Source organism: Pseudophryne corroboree, chromosome 3 (assembly GCF_028390025.1).
Source record: "Pseudophryne corroboree isolate aPseCor3 chromosome 3, aPseCor3.hap2, whole genome shotgun sequence".
In the NCBI taxonomy this organism is placed as follows: Eukaryota; Metazoa; Chordata; class Amphibia; order Anura; family Myobatrachidae; genus Pseudophryne; species Pseudophryne corroboree.
Genome location: NC_086446.1, coordinates 55,167,776 through 55,185,765, shown reverse-complemented (window position 1 = coordinate 55,185,765; position 17,990 = coordinate 55,167,776). Strand labels below are relative to the sequence as shown.

The window sequence follows — 17,990 nt, the reverse complement described above, 5'->3', positions numbered from 1 at the left end:
GGCTCGCGCTGCTCAGAAGACTCGAGTTGGTCCTTCCACACCCCCGCCTCACTGTTCTCTCTCCTCCAGCGGCTCATGGTCAGCGCGAGAGAACTGCTTTTTGCCGCCCGGGAGGATGGTACCCTAGCGGCTCGCGGTCAGCGCATGTACACGCTTTGCCGCCCTGCAGACTATTACTCTTGCAGAGCGAGGGACCCGCTCATCTACTTTATAGTAAGTTCCTATTGACAGCTGCACAGATCTCGTGCAGTGCAACTTTATTAACCATTTGTTTATAAACAAACAGCTCCATGGTAACAACTTGTGCATTATCACATTTTATCCTGTATATTTTATATATATATATATATATATATATATATATATCTATATCAAAGATATGGACTGGCACTCACACTAAATCACGGTAATAGGCCCGGTGCCCTCAACAGCAAAAAGGCATAAATGTACATAGAAGAGAGGCGGCACTCACGGCTTGTTGTAAAGAAATTACACGATACCACAGCGGGTTATCAATATTTCAATTCCCTTAAATTTTCGTCGTCAGGATACCTTATCAGTACCAGTATCCTGACAAAAATTCAAGAGAATTGAAACGTTGATAACCCACTGTGGTATCGTGTACTTTCTTTACAACAAGCCGTGAGTGCCGCCTCTCAAGTATATATATATAAATATATATATATATATATATAGTCCCTTTTAGGTGCAACATATTATAACTATTAATACATGGCTATACTCGTAACGTAATAGAATCGTAATGCAGCCGCTGTTTGAGTGACAGTAAGCAGACATTTCTGGGCAGAAACCTGCAGTTTTCTGGGTGTGTCTGAAAAAACGCAGTTGTGCCCAAACGTTTTTAAGGAGGGCCTCTGATGTCAGCGATGACGACTTCCAGACTCTTGTTTAGCAAAAATTGTGGATGACCTTGCCTGGCGCAGATAGGAAAAATCTTTGATGTTCTGGTAATTTCATATGATTTTGCGATTAGACCGTATACTGCAATGCATTTGCAATTTTTACGATGGCTGTTTTTTCACTCTTTCTGGGTGGCAACTATTTGATGGGACGGTATCGTGTCTGCTGGCACGAAAAAAAACATGCATCGGTTGTTTCCATTATGTAAATTATGTATTTTTGCTATTAATCCTAAATTTTTGCCCCTTTTTGTTGTATGGGCAAATGCATGGTTCTCTCCGACGACGTTACATAATAATGGATTAACCTGAGTTGATTTCACTCTGAGGTTTCCCGTATGTTTAAGTTTTAATTCAGGGATAAAAGTATCCATTTGTCTGTGTTTATAGCAATTGAAATATGAATCGGTTGTTTCTACTTTACATACTATGGGGGAGATGTACTAAGCCTGAAAAGTGATAAATATCACTGTGATAAAGCACCAGCCAATCGGCTCCTAACTGCCATGTCATAGGCTGTGTTTGAAAAATGACAGTTAGGAGCCGATTGGCTGGTGCTTTATCACAGTGATATTTATCACTTTTCAAGCTTAGTACATCTGTCCCATGTATCTATATCATTATGCCTAAGTGCTTGTTCTTTTGTATGCCCGCTATTTTTATCCTGTTCTCTTGTTGTATGGTAATGGCTAAATCTCACTAACAGGTGTACGATTCACTTTGACGACGTCGCCTAACAGTGCGGCAATGGGAAGGGTGCGCGGTCCCGGCCCTGATGCCACCATTCACGCGTCGTGTTCACCTATAAAAGGTATGTCTGTTTATATCTTATATTATCCTGATGACAATATTGAATATATTAAAACGTTGATGACCATAACACAAACCTAGCGTCTTTTATTTCAGTCTGAGTGCCGCACCTCTGCACGCAGATTAATGTGAAGCAAGGAGTGCCGGTCCTGCGATACATATACGGTATATATATATATATATCTAAGCAAGATTATCACATTAATAAAAACAAAATCTACTAGTATACAGTACTTTGCACAATTATGATGGCAAATGTGGGATATCCTTTTTTGTAGATCACAGGTACTTATAATGGGCCCACTGTGGATGATAATTGAAAAAAAATGTTCCTGAAACAGATATATAAAGTGGCACCACTGCAAAATGAATATATATTTGTATAAGTATACAGAGGCTATATCTCTATATTCCTGTGGCTGGGAAATCACCAGTGAAGTCAAGTTGTTAGATTGAGTGCATAATCCGTGATTGTGCTTGGTATCTCACCACTATATAGTAGTAGGTAGCGACTACCTCCTCATTTGATCCCCAGGCACGCCACGCTAGTAGCTAGGTATGTTCCATTTGTGATTCCGCCTGAGTCCCAGTGCTGGTGGGTGGCAGTAGCTCCAAACACACCAATGATGAGTACTGGTTTCTCCTGCAGGCGGGCTGCGACCCCTCAATAATCAGCAGTGGATAGTTGAATTCCTCCTTAGCAGTGGCAGCTTTCAGTAATAACAGCAGCAGAAATTCTCTAACCGCTTTCTGTGTTTATAGCAATTGAAATATGAATCGGTTGTTTCTACTTTACATTTACTGTCTGCCGTAATGTGTATATGTTGGAGCTTTTTCAAAGGCTTCTTGTGATTGAGAAGTTTGTGTATATCCAGAGCTATGTAGCTGTAGTAATATAAGCAGGTTATGCTGCTGATGAAGGTGATACACACACTCAGTGGCAGTGCCATAACTAGCAGTGTGCGAAGTGTGCCTTGCACACAGTGCACTTTGCCTAGGGGCGCAACCAGCCACTGCAGTGATCCGAAATTACTCTTCTGCTACTGTACATCTACCTCCTGACTCCAGCAGTCCTGTGCATACAGCTATGTAGTGTGGAGACGACACGTAGGACCTGGGTGTATATAAATCAGTGAGTTTGTGCCAGGCAGCGCGCAGAACCCCCGCTCTGCAGCTGCTAGTCTGACTCTGACTTCTTCAACAGAGAGGTTCCGTCACAGTGATTCCGTCCATTGCACTGCACTCACTGATACCGTAATTCCACGGTTGATTCTATATCGGAGTGGGAGAAGGGACCTTCTGACGTGCCTAGGGGAGGAGACCCGTCACCAGGGGGAGGAGCTACGGCCGAACAAGGTACCCGAAAAGTACCCTCGTGGGCTCGCTTCGCTCGCCACGCTTCGGGCACGGTGGCTCGCTTCGCTCTCCACCTAATTACTAAAGGTAACATTTGGTGGCGTGGATACTAGAGCAACTGTCCAGCTGGTGTAGCTCCTCCCCCCTGTGTCATGGCTCCTCACCCTGATGGAAAAGGTCCCTTAGGCCACTTGGATCTAGCCTCAACCGTAATTCCACTAATAGCCTGCACACAGTGTAATTTCTAATACAAGCTCATGCCTCATGGAGCAGCATCATGAGTTGTTCTGCCTCTTTTGACATAAATCTTTTTCTTCAAAGAGAAGGTACTTTTGCTCTGATCCTTTACAGATTATTTCAGAGGCATACAATATGCGGTTCACATCTCTCTTATACAGCAAATCAAAAAGTCCCACATTTATTTTTATTTATAAGTTGTGTTAGTGCAAGAAAATAAATGTAAAAATGATACATAGCCGTAACTAGGTGTGTGCCTGCATCTGCACTGTGGGTGCATTCCGCTGGCACACATGTGCCACATAGGGGCTGTGCCGCACAACGGAGACCAGCGTGCAGCCGACAAGCTGAAGCGCCCGGTGACCTTGTCATCGTGTGATATAGATTTGTTGCCGGGCACTGCAGCTTGTGGTTTCCATGCTGGTCTCCCCCGCTGTGTCGGGGTAGCTGCTCCCCCTGTTGTTCAATGGCGCCAGGCTCTAGAAGCGGTGACTCCCCCGTGCTGTGGGCTCACCAGAAAAGAGTGGCAGCTCCCCCAACGGCAAGCTAGTCTCTCCCTTCCTTCCTCTCCCTCTCTCTCCCCCTGCCTAATGTGTAAAAAGGGAACTCTGTCTGCGGTTATGTGTAAAAAGGGGACGCTGTCTGCCGTTATGTGTAAAAAGGGGACGCTGTCTGACGTAATGTGTAAAAAGGGGACTGTCTGCCATAATGTGTAAAAAGGGGACGCTGTCTGCCGTAATGTGTAAAAAGGGTGACGCTGTCTGCCGTAATGTGTAAAAAGGGGACGCTGTCTGCTGTAATGTGTAAAAAGGGGACGCTGTCTGCCGTAATTTGTAAAAATGAGACACTGTCTGCCGTAATGTGTAAAAAGGGGGACGCTGTCTGTCGTAATGTGTAAAAAGGGGACGCTGACTGCCGTAGTATGTAAAAAGGGGACACTGTCTGCCGTAATGTGTAAAAAGGGGACTCTGCCTGACGTTATGTGTAAAAAAGTGGGACTCTGCTGTAACGTGTAAAAGGGGGCTCTACCTGGCATAATGTGTGACAGGGGCTCTACCGGGTGTAATGTGTGTAAGTGGTGCTACTGTGCTGCATAACTTAAAATTATGGAGACTACGGTACAGCGTAATATTAAATTGGTATTATTTTGTGGCGAAGCCCCTTCCCTATGAAGCCACGCTCCTGTAATTTTGGCGCCCACCTGAGACTGGCACTGGCCCTGTTTTGTATATGGGGTGGGGGGGGGGGCGCCGATGCTGTTTCTTGCACACAGCGCTAAAGTGTCTAGTTACGGCACTGCTCAGTGGGCTGCCACAGTCATGTAATCTTCAGTTTAACCAGTAAGGCTTGTCCACATAACTCTAGTTAAGTGGATAGTCTGCACAATGGCATTTTTCTAGGGAAAGAATATGTTTGTGTTTATCGTTCCTGGACAGGTGACGAATTGCTGTTCTGATAAAAATAGAATCAAGATGAAATTTGGTAGCAGGGGCACATGACCTCAACTAATTGCCTAAAACCAGATGCATTGATGGTGGATATTGGATGCAGATCTTATGGCTACATAGCAGTCATGGCTTCAGAATTGCCAAGAAGACTAGACATGTTGACATCTAGTACCTTGCTAAACTGCCTGCATCTGCTCTGTTCTAATTCAAAAGCTCATTCACAGGCAAGCTACTGTACTCTCTGCATCACTGGATTCACTAAGAATCATACTGGTGTCAATCTATTGGAAAAACTCAAGGATGTGTTAACAAATTTGCTTACCTTGCAGTTGCTAAGACTCTACTCAGGATTTGTAATTTCCAATAATGCAAGTAACACTGTACGAGCATTCTGACTGGGGGAATATCATCACATACTGTGTTTGCACACACATTAAACTTGATGGTTTAAAATGTATTAAAAATAATGAAAGGTATGTGCAGAAGATTCTGGTTATGGCCCAAAAAATATCTGGGTATTTGGCAACCTCATATAGAAAATTGCAGCAGCAGCAAGAACAGTTCAATTTGCCATGCCATTAACTAAAGCAAGAGGTTGTAACCAGGTTGACTTCCACCCTTTATATTCTTCAGTGATTGGAGGAACAGCTATGAGTCATCATGATGTACGTATCAAGCCATGAGATAGGGAGAGGGGAAATATGTTTCCGAAATGCAGTACACTGGAGAATATTCTTGGTTTTATGCAAGCTACAGAAACTATTTGAAATTTTAACCAATGAAGTGAGTTCAGGCAATGCCAGCCTAAGTCAAGCCATATCTTTAATTTAACTACTGGAAAATCAGCTAGAGAAGCTGAAGGAAGAAATGATTCTGATTCCTCTAAGTACATTGAACTTGTAGATCAAGTTCTTTATTCACTGTGCAAGAACTAAAGGGTTTGCCAAATCTTGCAATTGGATCAGTACATCTTAGCAACCATGCTTGATCCTAGGTTTAAGTCCTATGCAATATGTTCTTTCCAAATATCACACCTAAGTGATAAAGAGAGCTTCTTGCAAGCAAGTTGTCAGCTCAAGTTACACATAACATGGCATCTACTGCAAATTGTATGGAACAAGAGTTCTGTACCCTTTGCCTTACCAGTCTGCAGGCTTGTCCGGCTCCAGGTATCCTGCTGGCATTATACCGCTCATCATTCTGCTTCCTAGTGTGCTTGCTGTGGAATCCCAAGATACTGCACACACTCCCTGATATCTTTCCTGCTAGCTACGGGTACTGGGTACCACCATATTGCTGTTGGTCATCTGCTCAATACCCCACCAATCACAAGCATCAGTCTGGTCAGCTGATGCCGCTGTCCAATCAGTGACTGGCAAGAGGGATAAAAGAGCTGATGGAAGCACTAGCAAATGGCCCAGAACAATGTTGCTATCTCAGCTGTGCCTAGGCTTCAGAATCCTGAGTTCAGTCATGGTCCAAAAGCTCTGCCTTTCTCTCCAATCATACTTAGCTGTCATGCCCTGAAAATCTCCGGGCCAGCTGCACTGTGCAGACTAGCTACCCCGGAAGATTTCCCAGGCATGCCACTTCTCCTCCTCCTTACTCCTCGCACTACGCTCGGTGGGGTGACTGCTGCAGAATGACTTGATTGTGATGTCACAACATTATTGCGTCATTCTGCAAAACTCTGCCTGCCGAGCGGAATACAAGGGAGGAGGCGGAGAGGAGAGGCTAGTGCCCGCCAGCAAACATGCTTCCCCTAGGCAACAAGCATTCCCCTAGGCAATAAGCATTCCCCTAGGCAATAAGCATTCCCTGTGGCAACGAGCATTCCCTGTGGCAACGAGCATGAATCTCAGAGCATGAAACCCCTGTCAAAGAGCATGACACCAAGCGTGTGAAACTCCTGGCAATGCACATGAAACCCCTGGCAATGAGCAGGTAGTTCATTTAAATACCCTCCCTGGGATCTGTGACTTGTTATAATAAAGTCACCACTAAAGGGGACAAGTGCTTGGTTTGTTAAACTGTGCATATGCTTTTTAATATCGAACATAAGGTTGGGTGGGAGTACCCCACTTTCAGTACAGGCTGTGCAAAGATTGTGTGTGTGTTTGAAAGGCAGTGTAGCAATATATTACTGTACTTATGTACTACTACTTAGTACTTACTGAGGGTTTTGGTCCCGAATCAAAGTGATATTAATAGAAAGCAAAATTCTGATCACATGAAAACAAGGTTACAAGTCTCCATGCAAATATCACCACTATGCTTCCAATACTTATTGTAATAATTATCAGTTTATTGTACTAGCCTGTTACTCTGGATAGAAACACTTGTATTGGCCTCAGGGCCGGATTAAGACTTTGGGGGGCCCGGGTCACTTAACACAGCGTGGCCCTTTCCCAGTTGTCAGCGCTGCCCCTCCACCCCCCCTTTCCCCGCACAAGCATGAGGCAGCATTGCAGGTCCTACTTAAATAAATATAATATAATAAACTAGCTGGAGTACCCGGCATTGCCCCGGATTAAAAAAAATGTTGTTTACAAAAATGAATTTAAATATTAAACACACAGTAACAATAACATAGTATAAAAAAGCATGTAAAATGTTATACACATCAATAAAATGAAAACCCAATTTAAAAATAGCACAGCACATTATGTATCTCCTGATATACTCTGTGCTGCTGGGGGACCATGCTACTTCCACTAAATAACTCTCAGTGTGTGGGTTCATGCTACCTCCATTCCCCTCCTCACATCATGTCACTGCCCCTGTCACATGCAGCCCTGTCATCACTCACTGACATATCATGCATGTCCTGATATAGGCCCTCATTCCGAGTCGTTCGCTCAGTAAATTTCTTCGCATCGCAGTGATTTTCCGCTTAGTGCGCATGCGCAATATCCGCACTGCGACTGCGCCAAGTAATTTTGCTTTGAAGATAGTATTTTTACTCACGGCTTTTTCTTCGCTCCGGCGATCATAGTGTGATTGACAGGAAATGGGTGTTACTGGGCGGAAACAGGCCGTTTAAGGGGCGTGTGGGAAAAAACGCTACCGTTTCCAGAAAAAACGCCGGAGTGGCTGGAGAAACGGGGGAGTGTCTGGGCGAACGCTGGGTGTGTTTGTGACGTCAAACCAGGAACGACAAACACTGAACTGATCGCAGATGCCGAGTAAGTCAGAAGCTACTCTGAAACTGCTAAGAAGTTTGTAATCGCAATATTGCGAATACATTGTTCGCAATTTTAAGAAGCTAAGATTCACTCCCAGTAGGCGGCGGCTTAGCGTGTGCAATACTGCTAAAAACAACTCGGAATGAGGGCCATAGTCTGTGCTGCTGGCCCACCTCTAGGGGTGCTAGTGGTGTGTTACTCCCACAGTGTGTGTTCCCAGAGTGTAAGTCATATGTGTAGCAAGTTTGGTGTAAATTGCTCCAGGAATTCCAGAGTTATGCTGTCTGCTGAAAAAGTCTGTGCTGCTGCCTCAACCCTAGGGGTGCTAGGGGTGTCTTATCCCATAGTGTTTGTTCCCAGCTTGTAAGTCATATGTGTACCAAGTTTGTTGTAAATTGGTCTAGGCATTCTGGAGTTATGCTGTCTCCTGAAATACTCTGTGCTGCTGCCCCACCCCTAGAGGTGCTAGGGGTGTCTGACCCCACAGTGTTTGTTTCCCGAGTGTAAGTCATATGTGTACCAAGTTTGTTGTAAATTGGTCTAGGCATTCTGGAGTTATGCTGTCTCCTGAAATACTCTGTGCTGCTGCCCCACCCCTAGAGGTGCTAGGGGTGTCTGACCCCACAGTGTTTGTTTCCCGAGTGTAAGTCATATGTGTACCAAGTTTGTTGTAAATTGGTCAAGCCATTCGGTAGTTATGCTGTCTCCTGAAATACTCTGTGCTGCTGCCCCACCCCTAGAGGTGCTAGGGGTGTCTTCCCCCCACAGTGTTTGTAAGATATATTTGTACCAATTTTTTAGTACATTGCTCCAGTAATTCCGGAGTTATGCTGTCTCCTGATATACTCTGTGCTGCTGTCTCCCCCCTAGGGGTGCTAGGGATTTCAAATTGTTTTAGTTGCCTCCGCCGTGTTTTAATACGCTCGTATGTAAAATTTCACAATCTTCGCTTGTAAACTGTGGGATTTGTATAGAACGACAGAAGGACAAATTTTCATTTTTATATATTAGATTATTCTATTTATTGTTATGTTAATTTCAATTGCTTAGTTTTAATATAATATTTTCGCATAAGAAGTTTTTTGCATTCGTTATTAGCCTATTGTTAGTAGAGATGTGTGTAGAACCCCATGTTTTGGTTTCGTTCTAAATTTTTGTTTTGGCAAAACTACCCGCAAATGTTTTGGTTTTTGATTGCTGAAAAAATAAAAAAAAACAGCTAAAATCATATAATTTGGACCTGTTTTTTTCTATAGTATTAACTTAAATTTTAATATTTTCCATCAATTTTGACCGCAGCTCACATACCACACACAAGACGAACTCCATTAGCTATTTTACTGTGTATGTGCCCTATGTGGTCTACGACTAGTACAGAGAGAACAATTATATTAACAGAGAGGGGTCTTTCATAAGCTCCTGCAGGATACAGGCCGGGTGTCTCAGTCCCTCACACAGAAGTTTTATTCCAGAGTCCTCCAGAGCATTCTCTGACAGGACCAGTCTGGTCAGAGAGCGGTTTGTAGTAATAACAGAGCGGAGATCATCACAGCAGGAGGAGGTCAGACCACAGTCCTGTAACCTGATGATAGATGAGGGATCTGCATTAGGTCATTTCTTATTCATCATAAACCAATGAGCAGTTAGTCAAATTAAAATAAGTTAAAGTAAACACCATTATTCATATGTACCGTATATACTGTATATCAGCTATAAAGCTGATATACAGCTATGGAGAATGTTGTCATGGAGACAGCTATGTCATGGAGAATGTTGTTATTGAGTAACTGATCTAGAACTGCTTTAGGACATCCACATTGTCCAGTCCTTGTGGAGCCCAGTGTACCCCGCAGCAGAAAACGAGATTTATGGTAAGAACTTACCTTTGTTAAATCTCTTTCAGCGAGGTACACTGGGCTCCACAAGGATTGGACAATGGGGTGTAGAGTAGGATCTTGATCCGAGGCACCAACAGGCTCAAAAGCTTTGACTGTTCCCAAGATGCATAACGCCGCCTCCTCTATAACCCCGCCCCTCCGCAAAGGACAGGAGCTCAGTTTTTAGTTAACCAGCCCAATGCAGTAGCAGGATAAGAGACAACAACAGTTAGTAGCCACATATACCACACTCTCACGACAGGAGAAGTGTCAGCGGCTAATACCATACCAACCCAAAGAAGCTAAGGGCATCATGGTGGGCGCCTTGTGGAGCCCAGTGTACCTTGCAGAAAGAGATTTAACAACGGTTAGTTCTTACCATAAATCTAATTTTCTGCTGCGGGGTACACTGGGCTCCACAAGGATTGGACAATGGGGATGTCCTAAAGCAGTTCCTTAGGGAGACTCTCACAAATTTGTTCAGGGCATTGAGGATGAGAATGGGCCGGGAGGACCCATTCGGTTTCGGGACTAGAAACAGCGGAGCATAGTACCCCTGACCTCTCTGAGCAAGAGGCACTTGTACTACGATTCCTGAGTCAAGGAGGGTCTGTACCACCGAATGTAGAGTCTTTGCCTTTATCTGGTCCGAATTAACATCGGTCAGGCAAATCGATGAGGGGGATGGTTTTGGCGTAACCTTGAGTAACGACATCCCGTACCCAGGCATCTGAAGTGGTCCTCAACCATTCCTGGGTATACCCTAGAAGACGGCGCCCCACCCTGAGGTCCCCCAGGGGGAGGCCCGCCCCGTCATTCGGCAGGCTTATCGGTCTTGGAAGCTGGCTGACGGGCAGCCGATGCTCTTTTGGGCTTTGGCTTAGCAGGTTTGGAAGTGCGGGCCTCTTTGTGGTACGCCTGTCCTTTTGCTTTACCTGAAGGACGGAAGGGATGAAAGGAAGTAATTTTAGCCTTCGACGCAGAAGGAGCAGTACTTGGTAGACACGCAGTTTTGGCAGTAGCCAATTCAGCCACTATCTTATTTAGGTCCTCTCCGAACAGGATATTTCCCTTGAAAGGGAGTACCTCCAGGGTTTTTCTAGAATCCAGATACACAGACCAGGATCTCCGCCACAAAATCCGGCTAGCCAGGACTGATGTAGTAGACGCCTTGGCCACCAGGATACTGGCATCAGAAGCTGCCTCTTTCACATAGTGAGAAGCTGTGACAATATAGGACAAGCATTGTCTAGCATGGTCAGAGGAGACTTCAGCTTGTAACTCCTGGACCCATGCTATAATGGCCTCTGCAGCCCATGTTGCTGCAATAGTAGGCCTGTGTGCAGCACCCGTGAGGGTGTAAATCACTTTCAGACAACCCTCCACATGTTTATCCGTAGGCTCCTTAAGAGACGTGACGGTAGTGACAGGCAGAGCTGAGGAGACCACCATCCGTGCCACATGTGAGTCCACTGGAGGAGGGGTCTCCCAATTTTTAGTCAGCTCTGGCGCGTGGGGATAGCGAGCAAGCAGCTTCTTATGAGGCACAAACTTCTTGCCTGGATTTTCCCAGGATTCCTGACGTATATCAACTAGGTGATCAGAGTGAGGTAAAACTTGTTTAACCACCTTCTGACGCTTAAACCTATCTGGTTTCTTAGGAGGGACGGATGGCTCTGGATCCGATCATTCGTTATCTGTAAAATTAACTTAATGGCCTCCAAGAGATCAGGAACATCCACTTGTGAGCCACTATCCCCATCACTATTTTCAGTATCAGAATCTGAGGGGTCAGTGTAAATGCCATCTTCATCAGATGAGGTGTCAGGGACAGCAGTGGATTGTGAGGAAGTAATGGTCCGCTTAGAGGACCCCTTGGTCTTAGGCGGGCGAGGGATAGACTTAGTAGTCAGTGACTGGTTCAACTTCTGTAACTGCGTGGACAAGGTATCTGCCCACGGAGGGTTAGCTGCAGGGACCATGTATGGTTGGACCGGCATAGGAGGTCCCATAGGGGGCGTTAGTTTAGTAACTACCGTAGCGAAGTCAGCAGGAGAAGGAAGCCCATGGCGGGTCATTTTGGACCCCCGTTGCCACAGTTCCACTTGGGGGCAAGGCAGGGCCATCTGAATAGCAGTGTGGGCCCCTGGGCACATCAATGCACTTGGGGCCCTTACCCATTCGGTAGGGGTGTGGTGGGGGTGGGGGTGCTATCAGCAGCAGCTTTGATGTTCCGCGGGCGGTAGGGGGTGTTCTATCTTCCACTCTGCATGTAGGACCTGGAGCAGTAATTTCTGCTAATTACTCCTTTGCTGCACAGATGGTGGGAAATGGGGTGGGAGGGAGAACACTAAACTGTAGAAGGGGGCATTGGGCTGAATGAAGGGGCCTCAGTACATGACTTCCAGGGTGGTATGGGGTGTTTAATATAGGTAGGGGAGGGGTCTTTAGTGGAGTGGGCTTAATATTCTTCATTTTCTGGGGAGAGGGCTGCTTGCTTGACTGCAGGTATCTCAAGTTCCTGGAAATATATTTCTTAGCTTTGAATGGGATAAAAATAATTAGAGAGTCTCACCTTTCGGGAGGTACTGGGGACTTGGAGATCAGAGTTCAGGAGCCAGAGCAATCTACCAATGAATATATAAAACTGGCTGCTGGAAGGCTGATATCTCTGGTTCTGGGCATAGTAGAGGCAAGCTGCCAATGTCCACTGAAAGTGGAGACACCCACCTTTTGGCATATACCCTCAGAAAAACTGTAAGTCAGACAGATCCAGAGAGATCTGGCTGGGAAGAGCAATCAATAGGCTCAGATGGGGACCACTACTTTGAAGTCAGATATCTCCGGTTCCCTAGGGAGGATTTTCAAAAATCTGGTGCCCCTGTAAAGAGAGGACCCTCAGCTATCAGCATAGGGCCTTTATACGCCTGGGGCCCTGTGGCAAGTGCCCATTGAGCCCATACGAAACGGCAAGGAACCCCCAGAACCAGAGCCCTCGGCTGCTGTATTTTCCTCAAAGGTGACTGTGGCTTCAGCACCACTGGCAGTGTGTTCCGCCACAGAATCGTTACCCTCATCAGCAGACATGTTATATAACGTGCAGTATAAGGTAACACAGTACAATATTTCTGAAGCACAATACCTAACCCAAGCCCCTGCGCAGTGTAGTCAGCATCGACAGGGATTCCGGAGAGATATGGTGACTTGAATCACAGAGAAAAATACAACGAAAGAATTTCTTGTGAATATCCTATATTATAATATAATAACCTGACACACCTAGCCCCCCCAGGTTACAGAATACAGGGATAGCAAGCTGAGTGAAAGACACGAAATGGACATCACCCAGCAGGACAATGCACACACATATAGTCCCAGTTTGTACAATGCAGAGGTTATTACAAACAATAATACTGCACTGGACTAGCTTATATATATAGATATGTAATCAATAGATATAACACTGCACAGTAAAGACTGGATGTATATCACAGGGTACTTGTACTAAATAACACTGACCAAATGCACCTTTTCTTAACTATCACTCTCTAAACGACAAGTAGAATACTTAAGTGTCCTGTAAAGGCACAGCGCTGACTGTCAGGCGGCTTTACAAAGGAGGATTTGCCCAAGCAGTCCCAGGAACAGTGTAGCTGAGAGAAATGGCGCCCAAACACTGACTGGGAGTGAGGGAGAGAGAGATATGCAGCTCCATGGTGGGAACATTTACTGTAAATGGTGCTCTGGGGCTGGGGGAAGGGCTCAAGGTCTACGCCTTATCCCCTTGCTGGACATAACCACCGGTACTGTGGGCATGATATAAACGGTTTATGAGGGAAAACCGACCTGTGCCCTTGCCCTGGTGGCCTAGTGGGGTCACCTGTACTGCCACAGGGTCCACGCCAGCAAGTGTGGTCCGCCTCCCATGGCCGCACCGTATCGCGATAAAGAGCGGGTCCCGCACCAGCCGTGTGTGTCTGACTGGAAGAAAACCAGGAGCAGCCCCTCTGCTACGTGCCTGCTATCTGCAGCACCAACTACAAAACTGAGCTCCTGTGCAGAGGGGCGGGGTTATAGAGGAGGCAGCGCTATGCATCTTGGGAACAGTCAAAGCTTTGAGCCTGTTGGTGCCTCGGATCAAGATCCTACTCTACACCCCATTGTCCAATCCTTGTGGAGCCCAGTGTACCCCGCAGCACAAATACTTCCAAATGTCATTGCTGTAAGTATATATGCTGACCAATAGTGGTATCTAAAGATCATGTGGTATCACAGTGTTATAAGATGCTAAAATTGGGCACCTCAGTCAGACGCTCAATTGTACACAAGCGTAAGGGGCAATACTAGCATTAGCACAAAGTCATAAACACACGGCTGTACACCAGGGGAGGTACTGATACTGGCATTAGCACATAGTCAGAGAGGCACGGCTGTACACCAAGGGAAGGGCTGATACTAGCATTAGCACATAGTCACAGACACACAGCTGTACACCAGGGGAAGGGCTGATACCGGCATTAGCACTTAGTCACAGAGGCACGGCTGTACACCAAGGGAAGGGCTGATACTAGCATTAGCACATAGTCACAGACACACAGCTGTACACCAGGGGAAGGGCTGATACCGGCATTAGCACATAGTCACAGACACACAGCTGTACACCAGGGGAAGGGCTGATACTGGCATTAGCACATAGTCACAGACACACAGCTGTACACCAGGGGAAGGGCTGATACAGGCATTAGCACATAGTCACAGACACATGGCTGTACACCAGGGGAAGGGCTGATACCGGCATTAGCACATAGTCACAGACACACAGCTGTACACCAGGGGAAGGGCTGATACCGGCATTAGCACATAGTCACAGACGCACAGCTGTACACCAGGGGAAGGGCCGATACCGGCATTAGCACATAGTCACAGATACACGGCTGTACACCAGGGGAAGGGCTAATACCGGCATTAGCACATAGTCACAGACACACGGCTGTACACCAGGGGAAGGGATGATACTGGCATTAGCACATAGTCACAGACACACAGCTGTACAGCAGGGGAAGGGCCGATACCGGCATTAGCACATAGTCACAGATACACGGCTGTACACCAGGGGAAGGGCTAATACCGGCATTAGCACATAGTCACAGACACACGGCTGTACACCAGGGGAAGGGCTGATACTGGCATTAGCACATAGTCACAGACACACGGCTGTACACCAGGAGAAGGACTGATACTGGCATTAGCACTAGAGATGTGCACTTGAAATTTTTCGGGTTTTGTGTTTTGGTTTTGGGTTCGGTTCCGCGGCCGTGTTTTGGGTTCGACCGCGTTTTGGAAAAATCTCACCAAATTTTTTTTGTCGGATTCGGATGTGTTTTGGATTCGGGTGTTTTTTTCAAAAAACACTAAAAAACAGCTTAAATCATAGAATTTGGGGGTCATTTTGATCCCAAAGTATTATTAACCTCAAAAACCATAATTTCCACTCATTTTCAGTCTATTCTGAACACCTCACACCTCACAATATTATTTTTAGTCCTAAAATTTGCACCGAGGTCGCTGGATGACTAAGCTAAGCGACCCTAGTGGCCGACACAAACACCTGGCCCATCTAGGAGTGGCACTGCAGTGTCACGCAGGATGGCCCTTCCAAAAAACACTCCCCAAACAGCACATGACGCAAAGTAAAAAAGAGGCGCAATGAGGTAGCTGTGTGAGTAAGATAAGCGACCCTAGTGGCCGACACAAACATCTGGCCCATCTAGGAGTGGCACTGTAGTGTCAGGCAGGATGGCCCTTCCGAAAAATACTCCCCAAACAGCACATGACGCAAAGAAAAATTAAAGAAAAAAGAGGTGCAAGATGGAATTGTCCTTGGGCCCTCCCACCCACCCTTATGTTGTATAAACAGGACATGCACACTTTAACCAACCCATCATTTCAGTGACAGGGTCTGCCACACGACTGTGACTGAAATGACGGTTGGTTTGGACCCCCACCAAAAAGAAGCAATTAATCTCTCCTTGCACAAACTGGCTCTACAGAGGCAAGATGTCCACCTCATCATCATCCTCCGATATATCACCGTGTACATCCCCCTCCTCACAGATTATCAATTCGTCCCCACTGGAATCCACCATCTCAGCTCCCTGTGTACTTTGTGGAGGCAATTGCTGCTGGTCAATGTCTCCACGGAGGAATTGATTATAATTCATTTTAATGAACATCATCTTCTCCACATTTTCTGGAAGTAACCTCGTACGCCGATTGCTGACAAGGTGAGCAGCGGCACTAAACACTCTTTCGGAGTACACACTTGTGGGAGGGCAACTTAGGTAGAATAAAGCCAGTTTGTGCAAGGGCCTCCAAATTGCCTCTTTTTCCTGCCAGTATAAGTACGGACTGTCTGACGTGCCTACTTGGATGCGGTCACTCATATAATCCTCCACCATTCTATCAATGGGGAGAGAATCATATGCAGTGCCAGTAGACGACATGTCCGTAATCGTTGTCAGGTCCTTCAGTCCGGACCAGATGTCAGCATCAGCAGTCGCTCCAGACTGCCCTGCATCACCGCCAGTGGGTGTGCTCGGAATTCTGAGCCTTTTCCTCGCACCCCCAGTTGCGGGAGAATGTGAAGGAGGAGATGTTGACAGGTCGCGTTCCGCTTGACTTGACAATTTTGTCACCAGCAGGTCTTTGAACCCCAGCAGACTTGTGTGTGCCGGAAAGAGAGATCCAAGGTAGGTTTTAAATCTAGGATCGAGCACGGTGGCCAAAATGTAGTGCTCTGATTTCAACAGATTGACCACCCGTGAATCCTTGTTAAGCGAATTAAGGGCTCCATCCACAAGTCCCACATGCCTAGCAGAATCGCTCTGTGTTAGCTCCTCCTTCAATGTCTCCAGCTTCTTCTGCAAAAGCCTGATGAGGGGAATGACCTGACTCAGGCTGGCAGTGTCTGAACTGACTTCACGTGTGGCAAGTTCAAAGGGCAGCAGAACCTTGCACAACGTTGAAATCATTCTCCACTGCGCTTGAGACAGGGGCATTCCACCTCCTATATCGTGCTCAATTGTATAGGCTTGAATGGCCTTTTGCTGCTCCTCCAACCTCTAAAGCATATATAGGGTTGAATTCCACCTCGTTACCACTTCTTGCTTCAGATGATGGCAGGGCAGGTTCAGGCGTTTTTGGTGTTGCTCCAGTCTTCTGTACGTGGTGCCTGTACGCCGAAAGTGTCCCGCAATTCTTCTGGCCACCGACAGCATCTCTTGCACGCCCCTCTCGTTTTTTAAATAATTCTGCACCACCAAATTCAAGGTATGTGCAAAACATGGGACATGCTGGAATTTGCCCATATTTAATGCACACACAATATTGCTGGCGTTGTCCGATGCCACAAATCCACAGGAGAGTCCAATTGGGGTAAGCCATTCCGCGATGATCTTCCTCAGTTGCCGTAAGAGGTTTTCAGCTGTGTGCGTATTCTGGAAACCGGTGATACAAAGCGTAGCCTGCCTAGGAAAGAGTTGGCGTTTGCGAGATGCTGCTACTGGTGCCGCCGCTGCTGTTCTTGCGGCGGGAGTCCATACATCTACCCAGTGGGCTGTCACAGTCATATAGTCCTGACCCTGCCCTGCTCCACTTGTCCACATGTCCGTGGTTAAGTGGACATTGGGTACAACTGCATTTTTTAGGACACTGGTGAGTCTTTTTCTGACGTCCGTGTACATTCTCGGTATCGCCTGCCTAGAGAAGTGGAACCTAGATGGTATTTGGTAACGGGGGCACACTACCTCAAGAAATTGTCTAGTTCGCTGTGAACTAATGGCGGATACCGGACGCACGTCTAACACCAACATAGTTGTCAAGGCCTCAGTTATCCGCTTTGCAACAGGATGACTGCTGTGATATTTCATCTTCCTCGCAAAGGACTGTTGGACAGTCAATTGCTTGGTGGAAGTAGTAAAAGTGGGCTTACGACTTCCCCTCTGGGATGACCATCGACTCCCAGCAGCCACAACAGCAGCGCCAGCAGCAGTAGGCGTTACACGCAAGGATGCATCGGAGGAATCCCAGGCAGGAGAGGACTCGTCAGAATTGCCAGTGACATGGCCTGCAGGACTATTGGCATTCCTGGGGAAGGAG

The 17,990-nt window shown here is 46.4% G+C and overlaps 1 protein-coding gene across 1 annotated transcript in view; it reads right to left on the bottom strand.

The window, feature by feature from the left end:
• The window catches only part of LOC135057154 (NACHT, LRR and PYD domains-containing protein 3-like), a 192,243-nt gene that overhangs the window by 45,557 nt on the left and 128,696 nt on the right, over nucleotides 1–17,990 (bottom strand). Inside the window, exon 6 of the mRNA XM_063963053.1 lies at nucleotides 9,353–9,538. Within this exon, the coding sequence (XP_063819123.1) occupies nucleotides 9,353–9,538 (186 nt within the window). The remainder of the gene's footprint in view (nucleotides 1–9,352; nucleotides 9,539–17,990) is intronic.